Source organism: Pseudopodoces humilis, chromosome 8 (genome assembly GCF_049639895.1).
Source record: "Pseudopodoces humilis isolate 2021_Gansu_Grassland_sample_001 chromosome 8, ASM4963989v1, whole genome shotgun sequence".
Taxonomy (NCBI): Eukaryota; Metazoa; Chordata; class Aves; order Passeriformes; family Paridae; genus Pseudopodoces; species Pseudopodoces humilis.
The window spans coordinates 15,801,159-15,826,084 of record NC_142207.1 but is presented as its reverse complement, the minus strand read 5'-3'; the positions used below and the strand labels follow the sequence as shown (position 1 = coordinate 15,826,084).

Below are 24,926 nucleotides of genomic sequence, written 5' to 3'. Positions count from 1 at the left end.
ATGGAGAAAGTTCTGAAGAAGGCAGGAACTGGAGGAGCACCTCTGCCAGTGAAAGCCCCAGCAGGGCCCCCCTTCCCCTCCACCCATCCTCTGTCCTCCCCTGTTTGAGTTTCACCCTGCAGCCCTCGTATATGAGCACAGGGCTGTAAAGTGTTCCCTGTGCCCCACCACCACCTCTCCTCTGGGGTGGTGTCTCACCCATCTCTGCCCCATCAGCCCTCGCAGGCATCTCTGGACCTACTTGTGCCTCTTTATTAGGGAGCATTTGTACATTTATAAAACAGTGACGCACATCTCTCACATTCACACCAGCACGAGGATGGCTTGTGCTGGCCCTCCCACCATGGTGCCCATGCCCACCCTGCTCAGGCCTGCTGCTCTGCCTGGCAGGAAGGGGACACATCCTGCACCCACCACTTGCCGCAGGGGACCTTGGTGTAAGGCTGGCTGGCATGGCCGTGGCACGTTCCTGGGATAACATGTGGCACCCCTCTGGGGACCCTCCTGCTTGCAGGTTGGCTTATGGGAACCCCATGGGGAGCCAACACGGGGTGCTCTGGAGAGCTCCCTGGGGAGAAGCGGTGTGGCTGGCCTCCTGGGAGGCTCACAGTATATCCCCCCACGCAGGGGAACATGGGGCACCACACAGCTGGGTGTTTGCACCCACAGGGAACATGCTCACACATGGGCGCATACTTTGAGGGAGCTGTTGGACCATGCATACCCAGAGCCAGAGCTGCTGGTGCCCTGGTCCCTGCCCTGCACCTCCCATGTGTGGGCTGCAAGGATGATGGCTCCTCCTGCATCTATGGCTTTGGGCACGGCACAGCATGGCCACGTTCCATCTGTGGGCACCAGGGATGGGGATCAAACCAGCAGGGCCAGAGGCTGCCTGGCTCAACCCCAGCCGTCCCCAGAGGTCCCAAATTCCTGCCCTGGGGTCCCCCTCTGCCAAGTGTGTGTGTTGAGGGGGGCTTTGCCAGCTCGCCCCCCCTCCTGAGATATTTTGGGGCAGTTTGCCCTGCGCTGGTGTCTGCTGCTACAGTGGAGGGGGTGGAGGCAATGTACAACAGGACAGGGGGAGTGCTGCGGGTCCTGCCGTGCGTCCTGCCATGGGTCCCGCCATCTCAGGGCAGGCAGGAGGACTGTGGGTGCCAGTTTTGGCCAATGCTCCGGCCAGCGGGTTGGACTGTGGCTATCTGGGTGGTGCTGGGCACAGAGCACCCTCCTAACCATGTACAGTCTGGGGGAGGCACAACGGGTGCTCAGCACCTGGGGCTGGGAGCATGGCAAGGGGTACGTGCACGGTGCAAAAGAGCAGCAACAGGCAGGGGAGTGAGGGCAGGACCTGCCGTGCTGCCTGGGCTGTGCCAGGCAGCTACACCAGGGGATAAGCCACTCTGGGCAATACCTGGGCAAGGAGAGGATGGGTTCACAACAGACTGGGGCAGGAGACAAGGGGAGGCGGTAGGTTTGCAGTGCTGAAATGACTGGGGATTATTGGGGGCCAACACTGGAGTGGCAGGGGGAGTCACAGTGCAGGGGTCTGGCTGGGAACAGTGATGGAGGGGCTGCAGCCCTGAGAGACTGCGTGAGGTTGGGCAAGGGTAGGCAGATGTTTAGGGGTGTGTCACAGTGGTGGTGGTGGTGCCAGGGGTCAAGGTGGTGCCATGCAGGTGTGGCTGCAGTTGGGGTGTCCCTGGGCTGGCCACGGGGGCCATGTTGCTCAGAGGGGTGCCCTGCAACGCTGCCCTGCCCTGCAGCAGAAAGGGGGAGAGGTGGATCCCGGGCAGAGGGAAGCTGTTCCAGGCATGTCTCTCTCCTGGGGAAAACCATGCAGGGCAGAGACCACCACCCAGGAGGGGTCAGCAGGGGAGGGCTTGGAGGGGCTCACAGGAACCTCAGCTTACCCCCTTCATGTTCTGCAGCACCAGGGCCTCTCTGGCCCACACCTGCTGCTCCCCCGAACCCCCTGGCATGCCCATGCCCCTCCACGCTATGTGCTTGAAACTGGGCTGAGCCCACGTGCTAGGGGCAAGCAGAGGGGACAGGCAAAAGGGCCGGGGGGCTGCTCCAGTGCCGGTGCTGAGGCAGCTCCAGTGGCATCACTGGGGGCGAACGGTGTGGCTGGTCCTGGCAGTGGGGTGGGGGAGGCAGGGCCTGTGCCCACCTCACCCAGTGCCGTGGTCCCTCTCCATGTGAACGCTGGGGAGGGGGTGACAGGGGGCTGCCCCCCAGTCCCAATCTTGCCTAGCAGGCGAAGTCCTCGAAGACTCCCTGGTGAGGGTAGTGGTGGCGGTGGTGGTGGTTGGGCAGGATGCCCGCGTTGTAGGCGCCCTCCACGTGCCGACCCAGTGTCTCACAGGGGCTCTGTGGGGATGGCAGTCAATAGTCACAGACTCCATGCGCCCAGCCACCTCCCTAGTCCTCCCACCCATCACAGCCTGTGCACAGGAGCTTCCCGGGGGACAGCCAACTCCCTGCCTCCCTGTGACTGCTCTGACCCTGCAGCCTAAAGCCACCAAATGCAGAACCACACAGACTCTTGATCTTGGGGTGATGTCCCTTCCCCCCTGGAGTGGGGGCAGACACATGGCCAGGCCCCATCCTTGAAGCCTCCAGGCAGCCCAGCCCTGCAGGGGTACCTGGTCCTTCATCTCCTCCAATCCCAGTGTGGCGATGCTGCCCGAGGGCTTCTTCAGAGGTGGCTTGGAGCGGCGCAGGACCCGGCTCACCTTATCTCGGATCACCTGCATGCAGATGAGGGGTCAGACCCAGACCTGCACACAGGTAGCACTCTGTGTGTGGACACACAGTCCACATGGAACTGCTGCCTTCTCCCCTTCTCACCCAGGGACAGTAGGACAGTACCTTGGCCCTCCCTGTCCTCAGGTCATTGAGGAATGCTGGAAGACCCATTCTCCTCCCACTGCCTTCCTCTGGGTGTTCCCTAATTTGGGGCTGTTATAGCCCTCAGGATTGGCCACACATTTTATGCCCTCCCCAGGAAGCCTGTCTCTGCACCCACTGCCGAGACACATCCCTGAAGGCTAAGCACACCTCATAGATGTAGTCCAGGATCTCCAAGATGGTGAGGATGCTGGCACCGATGAACAGGCCCATCTGCCCCCCGATGTCCCCTGGGGAGGAGGAGGGGAAGATCGTCACCAGGAGATGCTGTGCAGCCCACTGGAAGCCTGAGGTGGCCCAGCAGGGCTGTGGGCAGTGCCAGGGCTGCTGGATGGTGGGGGACAGGGCAGTCATGGGGCAGGGTCAGCAGGACATGGAAGGAATGGGAGACATGCGGGATAAGGGACAGTCAGCAGCATTTCATCCTTCAGCCAGCCTGTGGCTGGCTGCTGCTCTGTGTGATCCCTCCCCCACCAGACCCATGTCTTCCCAGGGCTGAGACCCAGAGCTCTGCGCCTTAGGGCCCCACAGGAAGACAAGGGGAGTCACCGAGAAGCCCAGCAAGGTCATAGGCTTTCTTCTGCTCAATGGCTTCATAGTTGAGTGCCTCAAAGAAGATGTCCAGCACCAGGAAGTTCTCCCTGTGGGGACACCATTGTGCTCAGCAAAGAGGGCTGGTCATTGACCCTCCTCCACCACTTCCCACAAACCTCCTGTGTCCCCCAGCCCTCCAGCACCCTGGTGCTCCCAAGGCTCTCGTGAATTATTCAGGCTGGTGCAGTGGGGACATCGATGGGGCATGTCCCAGGTCAGGAGAGACAGTGGGGTGGGCAAGTGCTGGCATCGGGGCTGGGAAGATTGGACAAGTTGGGAAGAAGCTCTAGTGTAAACCCCCCTGCACAGGGAATGCTGCAGAGACTAATATACCAGAACCCTCTCTCTGCATGCTGCCAGGAGGGAAGTTCCCCAGGTCCCCAGCCCCCTGCCCACCCCATGGAATACCCCAGTGCTGGTGGCAACTCACCGAATGTAGGTCTCATTCTTGTTGTACTTGCGGGCGAGGTAGCGCGCTGAGCCCTTGTTGGGGATGCGGACCATGGAGATCTCCTTGCCATAGCGTGTCAGGTTGCACGGTGTGGGGCAGCTGCAGCGCTCCTGGCTGTCCTCCACTGCTGCATCTGGGGACAGACACCCGTTGGCACAGCCACAATCTCCAGCCCTCTCCCTGGGGCACTCAGCCAGCCCCTAGACGCCCACCCACTGCCACACCTACCCAGCGTGTGGTCAGCACACTCGATGTACACATTAGGGGAGCAGATGGACTCATTGCCTGTGGAGAAGCAGGTGGTTGGGAGGGGGGGAGTCTGGCCAGATTCTGGCCCCCACTCTTGACTCACTCCCTTGGAGGTAGTGGGGCAGGGTGCAGAGGGAATGGAGATGAGTGACCCTTGGGTGCAGGTTGGTTGAGGCAGATGTGGCCCAGGTACAAGGCAAACAGGAAAGGGGCTGACCTGCGGTGTAAAGAGGGTAGGACAGAGGCCGACCCATCACGTGGAGAGGAGGGGGTGGTCCTTGGGTGGAGAGGGATGGAGCTGGGAGAATCCTTTGGGTGCAGACCGTTGGGGCAGAGGTGATTTTTGGGTGCAGACTGCAGAGAGTTGGGACAACCCCAGCAGGACTGTTGGGGCAGTCTTCACACCATCATGCACCCCCCTCACCTGGCATATGGACCATTCGGCAGTGGCAGCTCTGCACCACAGCCTCCTTCTCACACTGGAGGCGGCAGGCAGCAATGCTGTAGGTGTCATAGCCAGGCAGCAGCTGCTCCCCCTGCATGCTGGCCCGGCAGTTCCCCCATGGCTGTGGTAGATAGGTGAGCTGTTGGAGTGAGAAGGGCGTTGTTGCAGGGCTGTGCTGGGCTGAGTGCCTGCAGGCACCTCCCTGGGGCTGTGGGGCATCCTGCCTTACCCGCTGCTCCTGGCAGGACACAAAGGTCTGGAAGCCAGGCGAGACACCAAAGCCCAGCTGATGGATATAGGGTGGCTCATCCTGGCTGTGGATCTGGACCCGGATGCCAGCTTCAAATGATGTCTCGTCTGTGAAAGGACAGAGGTGCTGCCTGCCTGCACTGACCCAGCATCTGCACTCCTCTGATGACCTGCTTTATCCATAGTCCCCTCACAGGGTGTTCTGCTTGCCCAGCAACCCTGCATCCTAGCATTCCTCACCTGTGCCCTGCCTGAGGCATACCCCCACTTACTGGTCTCTCTCCAGATGGGCAGGTACTCCTCTTGCTGAATGTCCAGCATGATCTCCAGCCCGTTGCCCATGCCACCTTGACGGGTCACACGTGGATTCCTCCGATCCCCATTGAAGGTGTAGCACTTACCATAGCGTGTGTAGACCTGGGGATGGAGAGAGCAGCAGTAAGGGAGCAGTCAGGGATCTGATCGAGTATTCTGCAAGCAGGACGAGGTCCAGAAACTCCTTTCCAATTCCATGGAGGTGATGGAAGGAAGGTACAGTCTTGCACGACCTTTGGAAAGGCTCATTTCAGCCTGACTCCCCACTCTGACACCCCTCCACCCTTGCTGGGGTGAGGGTGAAGCATTATTCCCAGTACCCATGGGGCAGCCCAGCTGTCCTGCGCCTTCCAGGAGGGAACTCACAGGAGTGAAGTGCTGGGGGCCACAGCGCTCTCCCTGAAAGCGACACTCCACCAGCATGTCCTCGATCTGGTGGCCCAGCCGGTGAAAGAAGCTCTGCATGGTGCGCTCGGAGTGGCGGGGCGGCAAGAAGCGCGAGTAGTTGGCCAGACGTGTCAGCCAGGCACGCTGGTCCTCCCCCAGCACGGCCAGCATCTCGGGCACCAGTGAGTGGTTCTCCTGGGCCAGCCCCAGCCACTCTCCCACCGAGTAGAGGTCGGGCTTGGTGAGGTGCAGGAAGCGTGCCCGGTTGGGGTTGCAGAGGGTGACAGCCGGGAAGCGGAGCTGGGGTGCCCAGGCGAGGCGTGCACGGGTGTGCACGGGGCGTGAGAGCAGGTGGTGCAGGCGGTCGGTGGTGCTGGTGGCCAGCAGCCCGGCAGAGGCCAGGAAGGCCAGGCTCCAGAGCAGGCGGCGCAGACGGGACTGTGGCCGGGTACACATGTAGTGCAGCCCAGGGATCCGGGTGGCTCGCAGGATGCCAACAACGAGCTGGGGCGCGCTGCTGTCCTGGGGTGGTGTCAGAACTTCCCCGTCCTGGCAGCAGGCAAAGGGGAGCGGCATGGCTGCATTCAGGGTGGCTCCTCTGGAAAGTGGGCTGCAGGCTGTCCCTGAGGCTGCCCAGGATCCCTGGTCCTCTCCAGGGATCTCTCCCTCCTGGGAGGCTTTTGCTCTGCACCTTCCTGGAGACGAACGAGGCAGGCGCCTTCCTGAGCTGCTTTGGTGATGGGTGAGGGGAGGGAGAGGAGGGGGTTGCTACAAACACGCCTTTCCCCAGGCTGCACTCAGGAATGGAAAATTCCTTCTCAAGCTGGGTTGGGACAGGGGTGTGTGTTGTCTTACCCCAGGCAAGCTGACCTGGAAGCCTCCAGTGTCCCACATGTTGGGCATCTGTGTCTGGGTAGTGATGACCTGTCCGAGGCACACTGTGTGAATCCTGTGCCTAGGAATGTTGTGCCTCAGCTCTTCTTCCTCGTCCCTTGCCATGCATTTCACTGCAGTCACCATAAAACACTGCCTGGACCCCCAGGGTCCCCAGCTGTGTCAGCTCTACAGCTGGGACTCAGCCCCACAGAGGAAGGACAGTGATGGCACTGGGGGTCATCACCTAATGCCAGTTCTGTGTCGGATCTTGTCTACCTTGTACCTTTGTATCCCTGTCCCTGGAGCTGGGGACCTCAGCACATCTGGGTCAGGTGGGGCAGGAGAAGCAAGACTGTGGGTCAGGAGGAGTGGAACCATGGGGAGGGAGGCTGCATGGGAACCCACCTGCGCGGGCAGGTGCTTTGAAGTGTCAGCGAGGCTGTGATCAGAGCGCAGCAGTGGCGGGGGGTGTCTGTACCCGGCTGGCAGCGTGGCTGGCAGCGCCCCGACAGCCTGTCAGGTACCTTCAAAGCTCAGCACTGCACTCAGCCTCTCATCTCCTGCTGCTGCTGCTTCCAGGCACCCACCTTCGGCATTCACGCAGCATGGGCTGGCAAAGGGAGGGGTGCGTCCCTCATGCTCCACAGCCCCAGCACAAGTCAGGGCTACTCGGTCCCGTGAAGAGCAGCATCCTTGAGCTCCATTGCATCAGGGCAGGAAAAGGCCAGTGGTGGCAGGAGGGATTGGAACAAAGGGAGCTCCTGATCACCTCAGCAGTGACTTCCCAGCACCATCCTTGTCGCAGGCCTTGATGCCTGAACAACACGTACCTATAGTCACGACGGGGACACGGCCAGGATCTCATCTGGCAGCTTGGTTACAGGTGCAGAAGGACTTCAGGCAGGTCAGAAACAGGACAGGCACCGAGGAGGGCGAAAGAGGCAGCGGGCAGCACCGAAGAACGGCAGGGCCGCGTCCCCCCCCCGGTCCCCGCAGGCCCCGGTCCCCGCAGGCCCGGGCGGCGGGTGCTTGGCGGGCGCTGCCCGGCAGGGGGCAGCAGGGCCCCGCGCTCGCCGCCCCGCGGCCCCCGGCGCCCCCGGGCCCCGCGCCCGCCCCGCCCGGCCCGGCCCGGCCTGGCCGGCAGCCCCAGGGCAGCCCCTGAGTCGGACCGGCGGACGTGAGCTCTCCGGCTCCTGCCGCAGCCCTGCCGCCGAGTACAGCGCTGGCGCCATCCCCGCCGCGCGCTCCCCGCTCCCTGCATCCTCGGGACCCTGTGGGTCACCCCACCATACCCGCCCTGAGCTGTCCCCTCCAGCCACTGTGTCCCCGCAGCACCGCCAGGACACGGCTCAGCCCCTCTCTGTGGGGCGGCTGGAGCCGGCTCGGCTCCTTTCTGAGATTTATCGCGGCTGTGAGCGCCGGCGGCTGCCAGCCTGATACCATCAGCCCCGGCACACCAGGGCAGCTTCTATATTAGTTTTCTTTAAACGGAGGATAAGCTCCCCAGGCTGAAGAAAATGTCATTTCTGTGAACGCTTCCATCTCGTGTCAGTTCAGACATCTCCGGGCGGCATGGCAATCACCCTGGAGCGGGGTGAGGGATGGGAATGGGATGTAGAGGCTGGGGCACGTGGGGACAGAGCTTAGGGACAGGACCAATTGGGCAGTTTTGGAGAAGAAGGTCCAGCTGTGGTGGTGATCGTGTTCCAGGAAGGTGAGCACGGCTGCAGGGGAACATGGGGAGCAGGGGTGCCCATGGCATCCAGCTGAGTTACTCACTTGTCGGCTACTGGGGTGCCGAGGCCAGCTGTGAAATCACACTGGTGAGAGCACAGCACAGTCCTGAAGGGCTTTGCCTTTCCAGCATGACAAATCCAATTAGATAACAGGGAGCGCACGAGGAGGAGGAGGAGGAGGAAGAAAAGCAGAGGAGTGCCTGCCTGCACCAGAAATATGATTTTCTCCCCGCAGCTGACCCAGGAAAATACCTTGCGGGACTGTAGCACACATGTCCAGCCAAGGATAGCAACTGGGGCATGGGTCCTTGGGCACCTGGCTCTGCCTGCTGGGCACCCATGAGTGTTGCAATCCTGGGGCCAGAGAGGCAGCATTCCTATGTCACGTGCCAGTCTCCTTGCTCAGCCAGTGCATGCCGGCATCCCCACACCAGCATGGGAGACACCATTAGGGAGGTAATTTCTTGACATGATTCCTCATTTTCCTTTCTCCCATGGAGACACACTGACCTTGACAGAAATAGCTGCCTGCACCTTGGCAGGCAGATCCCAGTCACATATTGCTGGGGACCCTGGCATCTTCTTCCCCACCCTGCACAGTTTTGGGGCCTCCCAGGTTCCCTCCATGCTCCTGAGACTTGCCTCCCAGCCCCCCCTGCTGTGGGGAGCCTTTTGGGAGCAAGATACTGACCCCCAGCATCCTCATCCTGGCTCACACCAGCCCTCCCCTGAGCACTGGGGGCATGAGGACCAACATCATGCACCCGGTCCCCCATCCCCAGTGCTGCCAGCCCATTGTGGCAGCCTCGGGCTGATCCCAGCTCACACAGGTATTTCCGCAGCTTACACGGCTCCCCACAGTATTTAGCCTCTGGAAGACGACGTTAAACATTGCAGGCAGTGACAAATCCTGATTGCTCTGAGGAGACAAGAGGCCGCACTAAGCTTCCAGCCAAATGTTTTCATGCGAGGGGAACGAGCTGCAACATGTGTGGTGCCAGCAGGTCCTGCTGCTGCATGCCTGGGCCACCCAGCCCTGCTCCCACATCCCCACTGGGGCAGCCAGCTCTGTTCTCACATACCTGCTGGGACATCCAGCCCAGCTCCCATATCCCCACTGGGACGTGCAGCTGATGGGCAGGCCCTGGGCATGGCCACACCACACAGGAGTGATCACCCAGCTTAAAAGCACCCCTGAGAATGGTTGTCATAAGGGCATAATGGGGATGGGGACAGGAATGAGAGGACACCGGAGTGCTGCCCACCTGGACTTGGTGGGGATGCCAGCTCGGGGATAACCTTGAGGGTCATCTCCAGGTACCTGAACCAGAGAGCAAATTAACATGGACAAGGCTGTGGCGTAAAGGAAAGCAGCCTCCAAAACTGGAAATGCTGCATCCTGAGTGAGTGCAGGCAGCTGGAGCACAGGGATGTTCTTGGACAGGAGACATGGCACAGGAGCTGGGGTCAAATTGGGATGACACTGGTAGAGCTGGGGCAATAGCACACTCATGCACCCTGTCTCCTGCTCTGCTCCTGCTCCCCACTGTGGCCATCCCAGCCCCAGATCCCAGCTCTGCTGGAGCCCCTCACTGGGCCAGAGGCCCCCCCGAGGCAGCCCCCCCATCCCCAACAGCCTGCTCTCCCCGCACAGCACAGCCAGCCCCGCCTGGGTGCCCCGGGAGGGAAGCTGCAGCGCTGACGCCAGCATTACAACTGCCCGGGATATGAGATCCGCTTGGATTCAGCAATTTCAACTCATTTCAAGCCCGATTCTGCAGCAATTTTCTGAGCCAGTGGGATGTTTTTGCCACTGCAAACGTCCCTTCTCATGCATGGTAGCACCATTTCCTTCCCCCGCTCCCGGGAGGATTTGGGGAATGGTGCCAGTTTGGCTCGACCCCAGCTCTGGCAGTAGCACAACCGTTTCCCACACTAGCAGCCCCTCAGTGCAGCCCCGTGCCCCACACGGAGCTGCTGGGGTACCTCCTGCAGGACACAGCCCTGCATATGGGGTCTGAGGCTGCTGTCTCCATGGGGCACCAGGCTCTGCATTCAGCCTAAACAGAGCGGGGCACCTTTAGCACAGCACACACAAGTGATGGTTTAGGCTTCTTGTTTCCCCCATCTTGTGAAGGGCTAAGCTCTGGAATATCTCCTGCAGCTCCCTGATCTGCCTCCAAAGGAAGAGAGGAAACAGTGTGAGGAGAGGGGACCAGAGGCTGCTGCAGGCATATCCCAGAAAGGCCAGGACCCCTCCTGCCACTGCAGCTGTGCCTCTCTCTGTGCTACAGGACAGCCCTTGCCAGCTGAGTCCCCTTGGCTAGGCCTGAGCCATCAGTGGAGATGTGGGCGTGTGGGGCTGGCAGAGCCCCTTTCATGCCAAGCAGGCTCGCTGCTGGAATACCAATCGCTCAGCTGTGCTGCAGGCTGTGCCGCTGGCCAGGCAGAGCAGTGGGAGACACCCGAGCCCCAGCACTGGGCAGGGCAAGCAAGTCACAAGCAGGCTGCATCAGGGACAGCGTGTAACCCATATCCCCAGAAACAGGCAGGATCTAGACCAGGGCTTCCTGCTCCTGGTGGGTCAGGAGCATAGGAATACAATGCAAGGCAGAGGGATGCACTGTGTACGTGGGGTAGGATACCCTCCCAGCATACCTGCCCCAGTGCTTCCAGTGACTGTTAATGCAGGAGGACATTGGCACCATCCACCTTTCAGGATAAGCATCTATGATAGCATGGCCAAACTCGTGTGCCAGAGAAGGACCTTTCCCTGCAAACCATTGCCCCAGGAGTTCTGCACTGGCCAAGCCAGAAGCTGGAGAGAGCTGTGCTGCCCATGCCACATGGAGCCACTGTGGCTGTGACAGAGCTGGGGACTGCAGCTCCTCACCTCTCGAATTCACTGCACAGGCATGTCAGCACACTACACACACATGACAGCCTGTGGTAGCAGAGAAAGTGCCATCACATAGTTGTGCTTTCTACTCCTGCTGTTCCTGGGGGGAATTTGTCCAAGAATCTCACTCATTTCCAACCTAAATTTATTCATGGCCAGTTTTTACCATTTGTTCTCATGCCAGCATTGTCCCTCAGCTTAAAAAGCTCTCTTTCCTCCCTTGTGTTTACTCCCTTGATGTATTTATAAACAGCAATCCTATCCCCTCATAGCCTCCAGCCTGCCAGCCTTCACGTGCCAATCACTTCTGGTTTCCTCTCCTGATTCAGCCTCTGCGCAGCCCAGCTGCCCGGCACAGCATCAGCTCCAGCTCCTCAGCCCTGGCTGCCCAGGGCTCGCACACAACTCTCCCCCTCATTCCACAGCAGCCGTGGGGCAGCATCCCAAGCCGGTTGGGATGGCTGCCCCAAGCTGGGGCTAACCAGGTCCCTGCAGATCTCCTGGCAGGTTCTGGTTTCATACAGTTTGTTTTCATTTTCAAGCATCCACCAAAAGCGACACATGGGCAGGTGAAGGAGCCACCACCAAGGGAATTGCAGAATATGAAGTGCAAGTGGCAAAGGCATGGTGCAGTGCAGGGCAGGGATGTGAGGAGGAGGGCAGGCAGGAGCAGTGAGATGAAGGGACAAGGCTGGGGAAGTCCACTTCATCCTGTTGGCAGCTGGAAAACCCCTCTGAGTTGCTAAGCATGCTGCCTACCTACCCTGGTCTCTCCCATAGTACAAGTGGGGTGCTGTAGCTGCAGAAGGTTTCTGCCCCCTGTTTCTGCCTCCTGCTTCAGGAGGTGCTCAGGGTCCCCATGGGAAAGATTGCACTAAAGCTGCACCCCCAAAAATGCCAGAACGAGTTTGTCAAAGTGCTCACACATTCCCCAGCTTGGGTTTGGACTGTGCTGAGCAGCAATCCTGCCGTCACTCTGTGCACCCTCCGGCGCTCTCCAGCCGGCTTCCCACCCTCAGACACCCCCGCGCTGGGCACGCCGCTCCCGGGCACACAGCACAGCACACTGGGGATAAGCACTGGGATGGGCTGCAGCTCAGCCTCGCTACTGCAAACCCAACAAAACACTCACATACACAGAGAAATAATGATGGGTTTGGGTAGCAGGCTCCCCTTGGCAGCTGGAGGAGATCCAGCACCATGCACGGTACTGTGCAGACACAGCTGGCCCGTGGCACTTGTCCTCAGGACCAGAGAAGGATCCCCAGCCCTGTGGTTTCACAGAGATGTAGCACTGAGCCCACACATCTTGCAGGCTGGAGGAAGCAGGGAATATCAAGGACACCCGAAAGCGGGGTACGCGATGTCCCCGGGGCTCCTTTGTGAAGCTTAGGCAGCCTCAGTTCTTCGACTGTTGCCACCCCGCAGGAGCCCCAGTACATCAGTGCCTCTGCATGGTGCTGGTTGGGCGCTGGTGGCTCTTGGCTGCAGATCCTGGGCACCCCCGGCCCTGTCTTTCTCTCCTTCGCATGCGGGGCCCTGCGGGGATGTGTCCCTGCATCCTCCCTTGGCTCCGCGGGCAGCGCATCCCCCGGGGACTGCTTCTCTTTGAAAGCAGCCGTACAGGGAGCTCTGCCGCCCGTCCCCAAAGGGTTAACAAGCAATTTCCTTTGCTGACAGCTCGGAGACCGTTCTCTATCGACTGCGGGAGAATAAGAGGGGAGAAGCAGCGAGATAAAAAGGCAGCAGAGCTGGCACCGCCTGCTTAATCCCAGCGTTTAATCTGCTGGGGCAGCGCAGGCAGCCTTATCTCGCCGTCCTTCTGCTGCTCCATCTCATTACTGCTCCCACGGCTGCCGGGAGATGGGGGAGCTGAGCCGAGGAGCGGGGCCCGGGGCAGGGATGCCGCCTGCCGCCCCGCTCAGCAGCCCCCGCTCCTGGCACCACCGCACCCCTCGCTGCCCGGCCGGAGCGGGGGGGGCCACACGCAGGGATGGGCTCACAGGCTGCACCCACGAAGCATGCTGGCTCTCGCGCCAGGCGCTGTCTCACGGCCTCGGGGACACACTGCCAGTGTCACACACTCAGTCACACGTTTCCCGATCACTGAGCTCCGGTGGTCCAGCTTGCGCGATGCCCAAACCCCCACGGGCTCATGCAGGGCTCCATGCGACAGGGTGTGTAGAACACAGTAGGGTCAGGACAGCAGGCAGGGCCATGCCACCTTGTCCTACATGTGCCCTTTCCTTCATCCTCAGTTACCCAGGTATCCCCCTGCTGAATCCCAGATCAGGCCCACTCTTCCCACCAGGCACACCGTGGCCATTGTCCCTGGGACACACCGGCCTGGACCTGGTAGCTCCCGCAGCCTCAGGGCAGGGTTAGGCAGGAGGGGAGGGGGTCCCTCCAGCCGTGGCATTTATCTGTAAATCCACAACACCGACACGGTGAAGATGAAGCCTCCTCTCTTGCCGGGTTGTCACAGGGTTTATCCTCCTGCCTACAGATGGGTTTGCAGTGATAAGATTTATTGTCACCCTGGCTGAGGTGCCAGCACCTCACTGCCTGCTGCTTTTGCGAGGCTGTGCTGCCTGCTGAGGGGTGTTGTGAGGGGCATGAGCAGCACCTCAATGAGCAGTTGCCAGTAGAGTGGGTCCCCAGACAAAAAGAACAGCCAGACATCACCCTCTGCTCCCCACTGCCAGGGCTGATGGGTTCCCTGCCCACCTGTTGCAGGGTGCCTCACATGCTCTCTGACCATTTCAGCAGGATTCAGGGGGATACTGGTGCCTGAGCTGGACCGTGCTGAGCAGAGCACACATCTGTGCTGCCACAGATCTGCTGACGGTGCTGGCATTGCAGCTCCTGTCACAGCTCGGCAGCTTTGTGGCACTCCTGCATAGTGTGGGGTGACTGGGACTCACGGGGCTGCTGTGGCAGCCATGTGTGGAGCCACCACAGGCAGCGTGGCCTGGGTGGGGAGCAGGGAGCAGACTGCATCCTGCAGCCTGAACTCATCACCGTGCAGAAACTGGCAGGGTGGCTATGGGAATCCGGGCTTCGTGCACCCCTGTGCTCCAGGGTGACATGAGACAGGCAGGGATACCCTCAAAAGGGGAACATGGCTCCAAAACACTCTGTTGTGCCATGATCCTTCACCCGGTCCCTGCTGCCTGCCCCCACGCCATGCTCCCCACCACTGATTTCCCTGGGGCCAGCAGGGATTGCCCTGAGCCACCTGGTGCAACCAGGCAGGGGCTGAACCAGGCTAAATCCCTGAGCAGTGGGAGGGGTAGCCACCCCTCTCTGAAGTCACCACATAAGCCCTGCACAGTTCTCCCACCACCCTGCCCCATCCAAACTCCCACCTCTTCCCTTTATCCTCCCCTCCAGCCCTGACCCCCGACACTGCTGTAGGCTCTGCTCCCTCCAACAACACGAGTTTGACTCCAGTGTGGCAGAACTGAAGGAAATAACATGCAAGCAAACAGCCTGAGCCCTGGCTGCACCCTCCTCCCCAGGGCCGGCTCAGGGGACCAGGGGCCAGGAGGCCAGTCGGGATGATGGTGTAACCCGACAGCACATAGGGAGTCCTAGTGAAGTGGGGTGATCACAGCTCAGTGGGAAAGGGCTCGTTAATAGCTGAGCCCTTTTAGCAGAGATTAGGGAGCTGCATGGCTTTGATCTTTGATTGCCAATTTGCATCTTGAAGGCGCTGGGACCTCATCCAGCCTCAGCGCAACCCTTTGTGGTTATCTCGTGGCTAATGGATTTGTTCTTAATGCTGGAGCGTGCAGGCTAAAGGCTGATTAAACCCTCTCCGCGGTACTAAATCAATGGAACAAACATGATAGGGGTTGGCTTTCCCCAGCCTGGGTGCTCCCGGGTGGCGGGGCTGATCAAGAGAGCCCCTGCACCCTGGCACTGACAGGGGCTCCCTCCTTGGGGCTGCCGGGAAGGGGAAGAGGTGCAGGCACTGGCAGGCAGGGACAACTCTGCAGCCCATATCCTTCCATCCCTATATCCCCATTATCTGCCCTCCATGTAGGTGATGGGCTGGGTGTCTCAGGACTCCCAAGGCATCTACGTCTCCTGCGGGTCTGGGCCACATTTTCCGTATGCTGGTCCTTGGCACCTGCAGCAGCTCCTCAGTTGTCCTCTTCAGCTCCTTCCAGCTCCCAGGGCTTGCTGTGGGAGCAGGCACATGTCCTGGCAGGAATGGGGTAAGACAACCTGTTCCTGCAGCTGGGGACCTCCTTCTCCCCTCCTCATACCCCTTTGCCTCTCCCACAAAGGGGAGCAGCATTGTCAGCTCTACCTCCTCTCTTCAGACCATTTCCCCTTGCCCCTGCTCAGATCCAGTGCCTCATTCCCAGGACTATATGCTGCTCCCAGCATTCTATCCATCACATGCTGTGAGTAGGTGTATCTGTACACACTTTCCATAATGCCTGAGGTGTCCATTGCACAGCTAGCTTCAGGAAAATACAATTTCCATTGTGTCTGCAGTCAGCATGAACAGAGGGGTCAAAATGCACCCTGCCCTCTCATGCCCAGGAACAGCTGGTCCTTCATCCTAACTGCTTCCTGGGCTGTGGGCCTGGGGATGGGAGCTGAGCACCTGAGACAGGCAGGACTAAAGTTTTGGGAACTAGGAGCTGTGGGGAATAGGAGTGAAGATGTGGGTTGTGTGGCTGCCAGCTGGGAGGAGACAGTCTGAGAGCATTTTGCAACTTTTGCTTTTTGCAGGTCTTGTGGCACTGGCCTGGCTGCTGCCAGGTCAAAGCTACCTGCAGGTGACAGGAGCACTGATCAGGGGCCTTGCTCCAGAGCCCTGCTTCTGTGCCAGAAGATGACACCTGACCTGCAACACAGATAAGCTCAGAACAGCACCCTGCTGGGAGCCAGTCTGTGGGGAAAAGGTGCTTGAAGAGGCCCCATAGGCCCCAGACTGTGCCCATGCCAGGCTTAATCCTGGTGAGCACCTGCCTCAGAGGCAGCTGAGCTGCTGCACGGCATGGAGCTGGTGGGATCACACACTGAGATTCCCATCGGCAAACCTCACTATTGAAACATCTCCTCTTTGCCAATATTTGCCAAGCGTGGGAGATAAAGTGGCTACAAGTCATCAGTGCTGGCATTTCAATCCACTAGGGCTGGCAGTGGAGGGGCAGCCAGGCAGTCAGCCAGCTCCCAGGGGTGAGGGGTCCTGCCAGTTCAGCCCCCCAAGCCCCCTGCAGCAGTGCAAGGAGAGCCAGGATCCCTCCACACTGACGTGCAGCACCTCTGGAGCTTGGGATATACGCTGCTGCCATGGGCACCACTGCCTCTGCCACCCTGCCCTGGGCATCAACACAGCCCCTCCTCCTGCCAGAACCCCCACCTCTGCACCATGACAGCCATCTCCACCAGGTCAGCATCTCCCTGAAACCCTCAATGCTGCACCAATCCCCTGGCTCTAGCACTGTGCCATCTACTCCATGTCATGCCAGTGACCCCAGTATCACTTCACTGCCCTGCCTGCACCACACATCCCTTTCTCCCCCTTGCTCCAGGCTGCCTGTGCAGTCTCTGTGTGGTCCATAAGAGGATGAGGCAGGACACAGTGCTGAGATACAGCTCCTGGAGGAGAAACCCAGAGCATTATCAGCACAGGGAGTTAATTAAGGTCATGTCAGGCGATAAGGAAACAGGATGTCAGAGCAGCAGCAGCAGCACAGGAGGGTCAGAACCTGAAAAACTCCCTCTGAAAAGCAGCTCCACTGAGATGTGATCAGCCAGGTGCCTGGGGACAGAGCAGCTGTCATGGCCACACAGGCAGGGCTCCATGTATGGCACTGTGCATGCTGTACCATGTCCAGTACAGGATAGAATGGGATTGGGTGAAATGGGATGGGTATGAGGATGGGAATGGAGTGGTGTGGGATGGAATGGGATGGGGATGGGATGGGACGGGACGAGAATGGGACGGGATGAGAATGGCACAGGACAGGACGGGATGGGATGGGCAGTAGGCCTGGTGATACACCATTTCCTGTGCCAGGAGAGCCTGCTGAACAGTCCTGGTTATTTCCTCCTGTCCTCATGACGAAGCAATGCACCTTGGTGTGACCAGTGTCATGCCAACAGGGCAGGAGTTACTGTGAATCCCTGCCCATAATTATCACATGTAATTGCAGACATTCTCTGATTAGCAGGACCTCAGAGCTGGGTACGCCAGACTGCTTGACAGCGCTTGCATTGCTCCTGTCTCAGACTGTTCACCTCCCTGCTCAGTGATGACTTCACCCATGAGCCAGACAGTGCCATGGGCCTGGGAGAGCCAGGCTGACCTGGCATGGCATACCACAGTCACAGCAGGGTGGTGGGAGCAGGCTGTGGGCAGGGGGACAGGCATAGGGGACACACTGTCAGTGCAAATTCATCTTTCCTACACAAACTGCGGCACGACCTGGGTGCCCTGCCTTGCTGGGCAAAAGCTGAGCTGATGGGACATAATTAATGCTTGCATCAATCTCAGCTGGATTTGCATAGTGCCCTCAGTCCCGTGCTGCTCGGGAAGGTGGGCTGCTCCAAGCCTTTCCCAGGGACAGCAGCACTAGATGCTGGGCTGGCCCTGCCTCCTCTGCAGGAGTCACAGCCCCAGCATGGCCCCTGACTTGTCCCCACATGCACCCTAACCCTTCTTGCCCCAACGCAGTGGGGACACCTGCAGGCCCCTTCCCTGCTCTGCTCCAGCCACTGGAGCATTGAAGACAGATGGAGGTGCTTTTCTCTGCTGCGGTCTCTCCCTCACTCCTTGCACTGTGAAAAAATTGTCGAGATGGCAGCTTGGGAGTGAAGGACGCAGCAAGTTTTGGAGGGCAAAGGGATAAGGCTGAGTTGCAAACACCCCCAGGCAGCTGGGAAGCATGGCAGTGCCCACCTCTGCATGCCCAGATGAAGTTTAAGGTCCATGAGAGAAAGGCAGCATCCACAGACAGTGCCTCTTTCCTGGAACACTCCTACCCCTGTCCTGCTCCCATGGCCCAGGTGAATTCCCCCATCCCACTGGGGAAGGAGTCTGGGAAGAAGAAGAGCCAAGGGAGAAAAGAACCTGGGGTGGTGGCACGAACACCAGGATGCAGGCAGGGACCACAGCCTGGCTGCCCTGTGGGTGCACATGCAGGTGGCAGGGCAGTGCAGGGATGTGCAAGGCTGTCATTGACCCCAGGAATGACAGGCTGGTGACATATCCTCGTGCAGCCAAGCGCAGTGCCTCTCCATGGCTGCTGACACCACTGACAGCTGCTCCCAGCCCCATGACACCACAGGGACCACCACATTCCAGGCACAGCCAGACTATCGATGGATACAGGGGGAGATGTGGGCACATCTCCAGCCCCTGGCCCTGCTCACAAGCTCTCTGTAGCACCTGCCACTGATGTGTTTTATCCCTGCCTGACCAGGGAACCCACAGCATTTGCAGCACCTGCATCACCTGTAGGACCTGTGGCACCTGCTATCCAGCCCACCCCGGACATGGGGGACGTGGCCACTGATTGTGACTGTGAGCAGAGTTGGGGGGGGGCACCAGCTGATTGCAGCTGCCCAGATGAGCGCATCCAGCTCAATCAGAGCTGCACAGCCCTCCTGCATGCCGGGCACCAGAAATTAGACTGCTAATGAGCTGCTGGCTGGAGGGCCGGCAGTTAGTGATTAATCAGAGGCTCTACTCTGACAAGGCTATACCTCCTCTCCCTTCCTGCCCTGCACATCCCAGAACTGGCCAGCATTGACCAGTGTGTCCCCCAGACTCTGCTCCCTGCCTGCCCAGCCATCATGGGCAGGGGACAGCCTGGCTCCGCTCTCCAACACAGAGGGGTCCCCAACCCCTGTGCCACTGGGACACAGTGCCCACAGGTCCTTCCAGCCACTGGCTTTCCTGTCCTCCAGCTCCTCCTGTACTCACCTTCCCCAAGCTGCTATCAGGTGACAACCTTTTGTTCTGCTGGAAGAAAACCTGTTGAGCTCAGTTGAGCTCAGCTGATGCTCATCATGTGCAGTGTGTGCTCGGGCTTCTGTCTGCGAGCCCAGATATGGGTCAAGTGATCTGGAGGGCATCTGCAGAGGGGTGGCAGAGGAGGAGCAGCCATTCAGCCAGTGACATCTCCTGGGGACAGAGCAGTCACATGCACGAGCCCTGAGTCCCAGTGCACCAGGCTGCAGGTCCAGTTGCCCCAACCCAAGCCCAGCAGCACGGCGCCATTTGCTACCCTCACCTCCTGCCTGCTGTTGGCACAATGGTGGCGTGGTGGGTGGTGGGGCTGGCAGGGCCCTGCCTGTCCCTGGCACAGCACACTGGGGGAAGGCTTTGCAGGATGATCAGGGGACAGCCATTCACAGAACAGTGCAGGGAGCTACAGGGAAGCTACTTGACCTTGAGCCTGACTGCTCCCTGCTGGGATCCTTCATGGTCATGGCAGAGTCAGGACAGGGCAGGACACAGCAGAGGAGTCAGCACCCTCCTGCCCTCACACCCTCCCTCGGCTGCATGTCAGGGCAGTGCCTGGAAGAAAAGGCCAGCGACCGGCAAGGAGCAGGTTAGTGATGCAGGTTTTCCCCTATTGCACAATTAATCAAGAGAAGTTTTTCCTCCTTTCGTGCATGAAACAGAATTTGGCAGGGCGCTCTGACCACAGGGACTGGCTGCATGCTCTCCACTAAAAACCCAGCCACATCTGGCTAAGAAATAACCTCAGAGCATCCCTGTTTGTGCAGGTGGAGAGAGACAATGCTGGGCCAGGTAGGAAAATCCAGTGGGGTTTGGTCCACAGCCCCTCATGTAATAAGAATCTTCGGTGTTTGTCCCCCCCCCTCATCCTTCAGCACACACATGGCCATTTTGAGCTGTTGGTGCCTTCATTCCTGCCTGCAAGCCCTGTTATTCCAGTCATGGACATAAAAATGCCTAGGCAGGGACATCCACCCTGTCTGGGCTCTCATCCCACCCTGTCTGCCTCCCCCTGCCCACTCCATCCGCTAGCCTGGCTGGAGCCTCAGCCCATCCTTTCCCAGAGGGAAAGAAAGCAAGCTGAAGCCTTCCCAACAGCGTTCCAGTTATTTGTTATTGGAAAAAGGGGGAAATACGTTTTTCAACAATTATTGTTTTTTCCACCTGACTGGCTGCAAACTTGTTAATTTTTTTCTTTAATGTGTGAACAGTGTCGACGGCAGCTGCATGTCAAATGACTTTACGCCCTATCTGCGGGTCCCTGGCTGGCTTTCAGCACTCGCACCGCAAACATTGCCTTCTATAAATAAAGGCCTATATCTCATCAATGGCAGAACAGCAGAGCTTTATATAGTCGTCTTACATAAAACCGTCTCTCTTTATGGGCTTCAAACCATTTGCGTCACTTAGTGCAGCTCCGTAAACCTCCTTCTCCAGACACTCCCTCATGGAGGGAGACCCGGCACGGCTGCCCCATGCCCCAGTGGGGAGCTGGGATCCCCGCTCTGCTCAGGGCAGTGCCTCCGCAGGGCCAGGTGGCAGCTGTGTCCTTGTTCCCCTGCCCCAAAGCCTTGGCACGCGCCTCCCTCCAGCCCGCCCAGCCTTGGCACCAAGTGCCAGGATGGCAGCCGGCACTGCCAGGCACTCCAGAGCTTGGGGATGGCTGGCCAAGGGCCAACATCACTCACCCTGCCCTTGTGACCCTGTCCCTGCCACCTGTCCTGGGGCAGCAGAGTCATGGATGCTGGGATGTGCTTCTGTCCTTCACCACTTGGGAATCGGGGACCGAGGGCGCAGGCTGGGGAGACAGACCAGCTCACAGCAGCTCTAATTCTGACATGCAGGGAACACAAGGCTGGCCAGTGGCTTTCCACCCCACTGCCCAGTGAGTGTCTGGAGTGCAGGATTCTGGGGGCTGCCCCCACGGCCACAGGTCCCAGCCCCAGGCTCCTGCAGTCCCCAGGGCCCCTGGCTCCATATGGCAGAGCCTTCCCTCCGGCTCGCCGCGGGCACCCGCCTGCATGCAGTGATGGGTTGTGGGGGGCGGCAAGGAGGGGCGGGGGCCCAGACTCCTCCTGGGGCTGCAGCAATGCCGGCCTGCAGGAGGCAGCCCAAACCCCTTCTGGGGCTCCAGGAGGGTGCGGGGAGGGGAGGGACAGAGCTGCAGAGACCGTGGTGATAAGCCTTCATTTACCTCCATGACACCCCAGCTGACTATCCCAGGTGGCTGGAGTCAGAAGGAGACAGGGATCTAACAACATCGTGGCACTGGAACCCGTGGTGCACTCTGACCCATGGCTGTCCCCAGTGCTGTTTGTGAGACCCCTGCCACAACTGGCACTGACATAAAGGATGGGGCCACAGCAATGCCCTTCAGCTATGGGGCCATGTGGCATCCAGCCATGCCGGTGGCACAGGGCATCTGCACCCTGCCAGCCCTGCCCCATGCCCAGCCAGCCACGTGGCACTCCATGAACCTCGCTGCCCCATCTGTCACCCTGCGCCCTGTCAGCCCCACTGCCCTCTGTTCCCATCTCCCCATGGTCTCGCAGCCCTGTGGCCCCAGGCACCAGCAAGCACCAGCTCTTGGAGCCAATCCCCTCAGTGAGTCTCATCCCCATTCCTCTCACAGCCACCCGAGGTGCCCAGTCCCCTCTGCAGCCAGCAGTGCTGGAGGGGCACTGCCCCACAGTCACCCCACGGGTGCCCTGGCCCCAGGGGCAGCAGCGCTCCCCTCCACTCAGCCTGGCACGTGGGCCCAGCCTCATGGCACGTCCCACATCCCTGGGGAGACACACCAGGCGCGGGCGTCCTGGCCGCTGGCTCCCCCCGTATCGGAGACAGGCTTATTAAGTGTGTGATATTAAATTACCCAGATAAGAGCATAAGAGCTTTTAAAGTCAATTCATTAAATATAATTATGAAGAGAGCTTTTTTATGCTCACGGTGATCCGATCTCAATCAGGGAGACGGTGGGAAAGCCGTCGGCTCCTTCAGCATCTCTGCTCCCCCGCTGCGTCGCCTCCGCACCCCCCTGCTCCCCCGCCTCGCCCCCCTCCTGCAGGGAGCTGGCACCCATGACCATGGCCCTTGATGCCCACCCCACTGCCCTGGCACCCTCTCCTCAGTGTTGCTGCTGGTGTCAGTGTCACCCCACTTGGATGGAGATGGCATGGGGCTCCGTTCAGCAAAGGGGTGGGGAAGAGGAGGCAGTGGGTGTGAGATGGTTGGGGCAGTGGCATTGGGGTGGAGGGCAGCAGGGTACGGAGATGCTCAAGGGCAAGAGACATGGATCTGGGAGCTCAGTATAGGTTCTTCCCAGCCATGGATACCCTTGTCCCCATGTTCCAGTCCCCTTGCTGTCCCCTGCAGACCAGCCTCCTCAGAGACCTAATGATGTATCCCTACTTCCCAGGCAGGAGGGGTGCATGCTTCCCTCCCATCCCACATTCATTAATGGCACTTTGTGACCAATTAATACCTGCCAACTAGGTGGCATCTGACCTGACCTGTGGCTGGACCCCTCATGTGCAGCCCAGGTGGTGACATGCCAGGCCTTTGCACTGAGCACCCTTCTTGCTCCATGCACCTCTAGCCACAGCCCACGGTGCAGTTGTACAAGGGGCTGCACCCAGATTTATTGGGGGGGATCCATGAGGAAGCAGTGGTCCCAAAGACACCTCATGACCCCCATACCAATAACATCTCCCTAGCCATCTGAAAGAGTCAGATTGCCAAGACACCTGCTTGTCCCCTTGTCACCCTGCTCCACTGCACAAGGGACTTTGCAATGACACCCCTAGGTGCAGTCAATCCCTTGCTCTCCCACTGCAGTGTCCCAAAATCCCATTATCCCCAAATCCACACATTTTCTGCCAGAGCCTGAGCACTCAGGACAAGGAGTAGCAGCATGGCTGGCAGGGAGCAAGGTGGGCTCTAGACTGGGGTCCCTGCAGAAGGCTTCGGTGGGGGCTGGTGGGAGCAGCTACCCGCTGCTGGGAGCTGCTGGACTGACATTTATTTTTAGACGTGAATTGTATAAATTAGCATTTCTCAGCGGATTAAGCAGCAGGAATTGTGTAAAATTAAATGGCAACGAATTGCATTAAAGTCCCCCGTTTTCTGGCACAAACAGCGCCTCGAGCCGTGCCCAGGCGGCTCATGTGTAACAGCGCCGGAGATGCCGCTGCCACTGCTCCGGACAGGAGCACGGCCAACCTGCAACATGCCTGCACTACCCGGGACATAGGCCTGAAATGCACGAGCACCGTGGCCAGACTGTGAGGTTGGAGGGTTCCAGATGGGCTGTGAGCCCCTGGGTAGCTGGCTCAAGTTTTGGGCTGGGACTGCAGGATGTGGATGCAGTGAGAGGAGTGCTGTGACCCAGATGGGCACAGATGGGCTCAGCTGACCAGCTCACAGGCATGGGATCAGTGAGGGATGCTCCAGTCTCTCTTGGGCACTGACACCACCAGCCCCAGCCCAGCCAGTCCCTGCCAGGCATGGCAGGACACCCATCAAAGTCACAGCCATGCCACCCTCCAAAGGGGATGATGTTGTGCTGGGACCCGTATGGCACTGCCTGGCCCGAGAGCCACTCTGTGCTCCAGCTAGAGCAGGTTCTGCAGTAGTTGGAGCCCACTGAGCAGCTGGGGAGACCCAGCCCTGCACAAGAGTACAGGGAAAATTGAGTGGTTGAATGCCAGGGACTGAGCAGGCACCAGGCAGAGCAGGGCAGGTGAAAAACAATCAGTCCATTTCTTTTACCCAGTAAAAATAGGCTGAAAATGTGACATTTATTAAGTACGATTCAGGTGGAAAGGTCAGAGAGTCCCCATGTCAGGAGCAGCTTGCTGGGAGGAGGCAGAGGTGACAGCCTGCTACCCCCGCCCACTCCCTGAACCAGGATCTCTTGTGTGCATGTGGAATGCAGCTGAGGATGTCACCCATCTCAGCAGAGGGCTTCCTCCTCTGGGGTCTGCATGGGGTGCTGGGGAGCCCCCTCACACCACCCGCATCACAGGAAGGCAGGAGGCCTAGCATGGAGAGCTGGGGCCGGTGCCAGCTCTGAGAGGCACTGCCAGCTCTCAGCAACCTCCCTGCTCCCCCCCAGCTTCTAGCCCCGGCACAACTGGCTTCAGCAGCCACACATCACAAACAAAAGGCTTTTGACAACGAATGAGGTTTTGAGAAAGGCACTGGGCTCCTGCCCGGCCGCGAGCGGAGGCTCCCGCTGCAGCCACTGCCGGCAAACAGGCGGGATGCTGCTGCCAACTGAGGGGCCCCCTCCACGCACTTCTTCCCACAGCCCCCAAACCCCTGCACACCCCATCTGCCTGCACCCCCATCTCCAAAGCACCGTTGGGAAGGCTCCCTTTCCCCTCAGTGCCTGCCACCTGGCATGGCCAGAACTGGCCTCGGCTTGTGGCTGTACCGGGATGCCAGGCAGGGAGGTTAGGGCGAGCGCAAAGCACCCGCAGCAGCTCAGCCCCAGCCCCGTGGGGATACTTCCCAGCCTCCTGCTTAATGGCACGTAAAGAGTGCCATTGATTTCCTGCTCCGGCACCCTCAGCTCTGCAGCTGCGCTCGCCCAGCCAGGAGCGTCCCGCGCCCGGCACTGTCACCAGGCATCCATCGGACAGTGTGCCGCCCGGCACCGGGCACTGCCCCCGAGCACGGCAGAGACTGGGGAGCTGCGGAGCACGGCACAGCTCCCTGGGGTCAGAAAAGGCTCTGCCACAGCTCCAGCACGGCCCTCTAGCAGCCGGCACAGGGGGCACATTTGTCAGCGGGGCTGCAGGGAGCCTCGCTGCAGCTCAGGG

General features: G+C 59.7%; 2 protein-coding genes across 4 annotated transcripts in view; both read right to left on the bottom strand.

The window, feature by feature from the left end:
* Positions 1–230: 230 nt before the first annotated feature.
* The window catches only part of ASIC4 (acid sensing ion channel subunit family member 4), a 62,537-nt gene continuing 37,841 nt past the window's right edge, over positions 231–24,926 (bottom strand). For 2 of the 3 annotated variants that reach the window (XM_088058802.1, XM_005519724.2), the window contains exons 2-10: positions 5,171–5,315; positions 4,879–5,006; positions 4,629–4,788; positions 4,184–4,240; positions 3,935–4,088; positions 3,460–3,551; positions 3,061–3,140; positions 2,646–2,750; positions 231–2,370 (exon numbers count right to left, since the gene is read on the bottom strand). In XM_088058802.1, the coding sequence (XP_087914928.1) occupies positions 2,251–2,370; positions 2,646–2,750; positions 3,061–3,140; positions 3,460–3,551; positions 3,935–4,088; positions 4,184–4,240; positions 4,629–4,788; positions 4,879–5,006; positions 5,171–5,315 (1,041 nt within the window). In that variant the 3' untranslated portion in view covers positions 231–2,250. The remainder of the gene's footprint in view (positions 2,371–2,645; positions 2,751–3,060; positions 3,141–3,459; positions 3,552–3,934; positions 4,089–4,183; positions 4,241–4,628; positions 4,789–4,878; positions 5,007–5,170; positions 5,316–24,926) is intronic. The other variant, XM_088058803.1, reaches the window with a different exon arrangement.
* Positions 5,349–6,431, bottom strand: LOC148183844 (acid-sensing ion channel 1C-like). Its single transcript, XM_088058570.1, has one exon. It carries the CDS (start codon positions 6,174–6,176, stop codon positions 5,349–5,351), a length of 828 nt encoding a protein of 275 aa, XP_087914696.1. The 5' UTR covers positions 6,177–6,431.